Genomic DNA, 6,000 nt, shown 5'->3' with positions numbered 1-6,000 from the left:
AGAAACCTCTGTGGTGGGGTGCAGCGATCTGCGTTTTAACAAACCCTCCAGGTGATTCTGAGGCACACTAAATTTGAGAACCACTGGATTAAAAACACTTCATTCCCAAAGATGTCAGAGAAGGAAGGTGTCACTATGTAAAGAAATTAATTATACAGGCATGAACTAAGCTAAACTGTCTTTCCTCCAGATAGATAGATAGATAGATAGACAGACAGACAGACAAACAAAGCTAATGCTTGTATCAAGCAAAAACATGGAGATATAATTTAGGAATTATCATGAGACCACACTATAGTTTAATGTATGGGAAAACGCTTTCAGTAACTCTAAAATTATCCCCAAACTACAGCTTTAAAGAATGATTGTGTCCCTTGATGTAAATGCTAAAGTAATGTAAATGTGTAATAGCATAAATATAGAAGAGTATGGGTAACCCCAATACCTACACGGCCCCAATGAAGAGGACTAAGTAGTTTCATGGACCCACTGTTGGAACCCTCCCCCCTCACTGAGGACTACAGCCTGCCACACACCAAGTTCATGGTTATCTGACTACAGAATGAGGCTGAACATGTGAAGAGTCAAGGTAGAAATGAAAATAATAAAAAAAACCTTTCTAGATTTTTCATTATCTTTTTTATTGAACATACATAGTACATGTAAAACAACTGGCATAAAATTCATAAAAATACAATACTTCTATGTGATATCACTTTATTCCTGATACAGCGTTTCACGCTCTCCTTAATATCATTGTCCTGTTTTAACACAATACTTTTTCTGCAAAGCGTTTTTTAGAGGCTTTCTGCTTATAGAAATACTGCCCCCACTTTGTTTTTTCATATGTGACAGCAAGAGCTATTTTTACCACCTCCTTGCCATCCTTACCTTCCTCACACTAAAGCAAAAAAAATATTTTTAAAGGCTAAAAATGAGTAAAATACTGAGCTTTAATACTGTTCTGTCATGTGTCTGGAAACTACTACTATTCTGTGTTGCCATAAAAGATACTGCTCATCTACGGCACTGGCTGCTAGCAGATGTGACCAAGGCTGAGTGTGCCGTGCAGCCCAAGGCCTCTGTTCTTAACTGACTGGCCTGAACTATAATCATAGCTTGCTGGTGGGGTTACGTTAATAAATACCATTATAAAAGGATTCCTATGGGGAGAAAAAAGAACAACCTAATTGGACCACTTTCAACCTTTCCCAGCATATGAACAGTCAAAACGGTCTTTTGGTGTTTTTCCGGTACAGAATTTCCAATCATCACATGTGAACTCCTCAGGAAGGGAGTGACTGGAGGGTGGGGAGAAAAGAGAGTGCCTTTAAAAGCACAGTTTTGGAAAACCTGGCCCCGCTGCGTGTGTGAGCCAGCCACGTCTCCGTGAACAGTGTCACAGGGCGCGCAGCGCGCCTCCCTCCTCCCGCCCACGGCGACTCCCAGCCACCTCGGCCTCGAGTGCCCTCGTGCCATCTTTCTGGATTGCTGCATCATTGCTCAAATTCTACTCCTAATCCACGACTCCCCAGCTGCTTCCCTATTTTCTGAAACTGGCAGAAGCCCAAGAAATAAAAGTCACCCAGCGAGCGAGCGAGGAGGAGGGGGCAGGCACCCGAAGACACTGACGGCAGCTCCGGCCAGAAGGAGGCTCCCCGGAAACGCGGGCTGCGCGCTCGCCCGCCCAGGCTGTCCTTGCAGCTGTCTGCTCTAAGCAAGCTAGTGCTTCCCCCAGACCAGGCTTGTCCTTGGGCTCTGGTGAGAAGGCGGAAAGGGAAGAGCTCTTCAGTGGCTCCCAGGAGTGGGCACCGGAAACCATCCCTGAGGACTCAGGTCTCAAGGACAGTCCACAATGAGGTTAAGCTGCCTGTGGTTAATAAAGAGAACACTGTGTAATTAAATGTGTAGTCCGTCGGAGTCATGGTTTGCTTAGACTTTAAAATCTTAAAACCGTTTCTCAGAACCATGAGGATCCACTGTTTTGAAGAATCTCATTTCACACAAATTAACTTCTAAGAAACAGAAATTCACACTAGGAATTCAGAGCATGTTTGGGAATCTTTCAAAATGAAAATAAATACAAAGGAAAAAAACATAAAGAGGAAGGCTGAATATATTCATTCCTCGTACTGAAATGACTGTTTTGGGGATCCAAATTATAACATAAGGCTTAAGGCTTTGTCTTACTAAAGACAGGCAATTTAAAAAGTAAAATATAAAAACTCCATTTCCTTCTCATTATGCGTTTACTTTTTTGACAGAAAAATTAGTCATGTTTTACTGTATCTTACTAGTAAAAGAAAAACTACACATACTACAGTCTACTGTTCCACTGTAATTTATGTCTACTCAAATACACATTAGTTTGTAGATGCATTATATTTGGGTCATTCAAAATAGTTGATCTTAAAACTATAATTAAACATGAAAAATTTTTACAGTGGTTTAAAGGTATTAAAATATAAACATCTGAATAATACCAAAAACGAGAAAAATACACAATTGCCATTAAATTTTTTTTAACCAAGAATAAGTACTTTCGAAGCAACTAAACGAGTAAATGACACTTATTTGACTAAGAATGCTGGGAGAGAAAGAGGGAGAAAGGGGAGCGAGAAGACATGCTAATGCCACATGGTTGGTAACTACAGGAATTTGGTCCTGACCACTAGATCCAAGAATTTGGATTAGTAATGGGCAGGAAATGCTTCGTTAATAAGAGCAACAAGAAACAAAAGAACATGAAGAAGTGAAACAGATAAGTCCACATAGCAAATACCCATGTCTGCCCCATCTGCTCTTACGGATGTGATGACAGGGGCCCAACACAGCTGAGGAGCTTACAACAGTCACGGAGATGTCCAAATGACAAAAGCAAGAGGCAGAAGAGGAAGCAAGGAGCACCAAGAGTCCATAAACTAAAATCAGCCTACAACGGTCAGAACTCACGATATTTTCATGCCTTCCTTGTCATGACCCATCATGTTTCTTTTACAGGTAGCTTTGCTCACTCACTTTAGCACAAATATTTAAGTCAGGTACAAACATATACTCATTTGCATAGCAAATTTTAAAGGGCTGCATTGAAATAGTAACCAACTGATTAAGGTATAAGTATTTTTACAATCAGAACAACATTTGAATTGACCAAACAAAATGTTTTCTATTTGAAAACAGTTACCTATAAAAGTTTTTGGGATTTGAATTAAAAACAAGGCATGAGTTATTAGCAAAACATTAAAACCATTACTGATGTACTTCTCTGTAGGTCTGTAGGCAGCAGTCATTCTTCTATAACTTCTAAGACCTTGTAAACACTGTTCTGGAATACAGTGGTGAAGTGTGGCTTGGAATCCTTCACCAAGAGGTTACATAAGGGAGGTTTCCCAACATTAGCAGGATCTTCCACGTCCCAAATTTCAGGCATACTGCACCCAGGCCTAGAGAAATTAAGGTACAGAGTAAAAATCAAAGTACATTATATATGGCAGATGAAGCAAAGCACACTTTTTAGATTCCTGCCCCCATTTCATTTTTTCTATGTAAATTAAGTTAGTTTTAAAAATCCTATTATAGTTATTTATACTTATTTAAGCTGCCATAAATTCTCTTTAGAACAAGGTGAATGCAGCAAAGTTGACTATAAGAAAAAAGAAAAAGACATACAAAAATACATGAATTCAGTTGATCAAGAGAGATCTTGCTTAAATTCTGCCTCAGCTACTTAGCAAGAATGTGGCTTTGGATAGCTCACAGGCTCTCCCCGTATTTGTCAAATGGGGAATACCCATGACGTGGGTGTGTCATGAGGACTTAGAGAGAGAGAGCGATTGTATCTAGCTAGCACTGTGCCTGGCACACAGTAAGAGGTTAATATATTGACTTGAAAATTATAATTGGCAGATATGCTTAGGTCACATTTATGCAACTTCCCACTACGGTCTCCTAGAATGAGTCAATTTAAAGAAAATCCAGTGGTGTTCAGCTCACGTTTTAGCTAAATGCACAATTAAATTTTAAAAGCAATATATTTTATAAAGAATAGCAGAACTGAAATTGGCATTGTGTGATATTTGTCCCAATAACATCTGCAGATAACTGCAACATTTTTTTAAAATTTTTTTTAAAGATTCTATTTATTTGACAGAGAGAGAGACACGAGAGAGGGAACACAAGCAGGGGGAGTAGGAGAGGGAGAAGCAGGCTTCTCGCAGAGCAGGGAGCCCGATGCGGGGCTCGATCCCAGGACCCTGGGATCACGACCTGAGCTGAAGGCAGATGCTTAACGACTGAGCCACCCAGGTGTCCCTGTAACATTTATTTTCAATCTAAAGCAGTGTTCTAGATATAACTGTTGGCTTTCACTAGGTTCACAAATTTCTTTTTTTTTTTGGCTTTTATTACATTGAAGATTTTTATGTTCTTATATTCCAAAATGTCACTCTTTTCTTTTAGGGATGGTGATTTTTATGTCTTGTGTAAGGAATTCTTCCCTATCACGATATCATGAGAATATACATCGTGTCTTCTATGAAAGTTTTCGAGTTCTGTTTTTCACAGTTAGACCTATAGCTCATCTGAAATTAATTTTTCTGTATGGTGTGAGGTAGAGATTTAATTTAATTTTTCCACTGAGATAGCCAAGAGCTCTAGGTCCATTTATTAATTATTATTTATCAAATCCATCCTTGCCCCCACTACTCATTACCTGGTATATTGCTTTCAAATCTATGTTACCAGTGTAATAACGGATTCAGGCAAGAATCAAAACTGGATGCAAGAACTATCTGGTGAAAGGTTGTTGAGAAAGAGGATAAACAAATGGACTCCAAGTATCTCCACAGATTTCTTATTAATTCTAAAGGAGATCTGTCCCCTTAATAGATCAAGTGATCAAACTTAGCATCACCAATGACAGAACAGAGTGATCTCTACCTCCTCAAGTGACATATGGAGAGTATACAACCCCTCTGGGGTAATTAATATTCTTGCCACAGTTTGCTCAACTAAATCTAATCATGAGGAAGGAATTAGACAAATCCAAACATGGAACATTCCTAGAAGACAACTGGCCTGAATTCTTTCAAAATATCAATAAAAACAAAAAAGGCGAAAGGGAGTTCACAATTTTTATGTGCTATTTGAGAAATTAAAAAAACAGAAAAATACAAAACACAAGAAAATTTATAGAGAATTGGCAACTGCTTATGTTTTGTCATGGTTGCTTCACTTTAAGAGAAAAAAACATTTCCAACATGTCCTTTTTATTCCCAAAGGCAGCCCCACTCCCCTGCTCTCCACGAGGCAAGCACCATGGCAGGAGTACATATGCTCTCTTTTTCTTAATAACATCTTTAATTTAAAGCTAACTACCATCCAAAAAGTGCCAAAATATAGGCCTATCAAAATAAGAAAAAAAATGAAAGTCACTGTCACTGCCAATGCCATTTCTCAGAGGTGGCTTGTGTACACAATCCAGCACGCATTCTGCGAGGCCTCTTTCATCCAAGTTCAGACACAAGTGGGTACAAACATAGGCACGGATTTATATATGTAGATGCTCCTGGGTTGCTTTTACAAAAATGAGATTATTTTGGGACTCCTCACTTGACAAGAAAACGTGGCCATTTTTCCACCTCAGCACCTGAAGATCTACTTCACTCTTTTGAATAGTTGCTAGTACGTCTATGTATTAATGAACCACTGTTTCATGGATGGATATTCTGATTCCCATTTTGCCGTTGTAAAGTGATGTTGATAGAAACATTCTTGGGCCGGTACCTTTCTGCAAGCTAAACTTCTAGAAGCAGCACTCTGGCTACATCACAGAGCTACACAATTTTCACTTTGCCCCTGTCAGATTATCTCCCAAAAGGTTTTACCAGTGAGTGTTCTCAAGAAGAGTGTAGAGGGCACATTTTTTGCACACCCTCCCTGACTCCAGATTCTATCAACACTGAGTACTTATAGCAGTAAGACTGGGCTTAGGTTCTCTAC

The 6,000-nt window shown here is 39.2% G+C and overlaps 1 protein-coding gene across 4 annotated transcripts in view; it reads right to left on the bottom strand.

Moving 5' to 3' along the window:
* Window positions 1-625: 625 nt before the first annotated feature.
* DPY19L1 (dpy-19 like C-mannosyltransferase 1) overlaps window positions 626-6,000 on the bottom strand; it is a 90,249-nt gene continuing 84,874 nt past the window's right edge. For 2 of the 4 annotated variants that reach the window (XM_064575062.1, XM_064575059.1), the window contains one exon: window positions 626-3,443. In XM_064575062.1, coding sequence (XP_064431132.1) covers window positions 3,287-3,443 — 157 coding nt within the window. In that variant the 3' untranslated portion in view covers window positions 626-3,286. The remainder of the gene's footprint in view (window positions 3,444-6,000) is intronic. The other 2 variants (XM_064575061.1, XM_064575060.1) reach the window with 2 other exon arrangements.

The sequence above is a fragment of the Mirounga angustirostris genome, unplaced genomic scaffold (assembly GCF_029215605.1).
Source record: "Mirounga angustirostris isolate CCGP_5_RB_7025 unplaced genomic scaffold, mMirAng1.0.hap1 SCAF_12, whole genome shotgun sequence".
Lineage (NCBI taxonomy): Eukaryota > Metazoa > Chordata > Mammalia > Carnivora > Phocidae > Mirounga > Mirounga angustirostris.
Note: the sequence above shows the minus strand (reverse complement) of the source record. Positions and strands in the feature narration are given on the sequence as shown.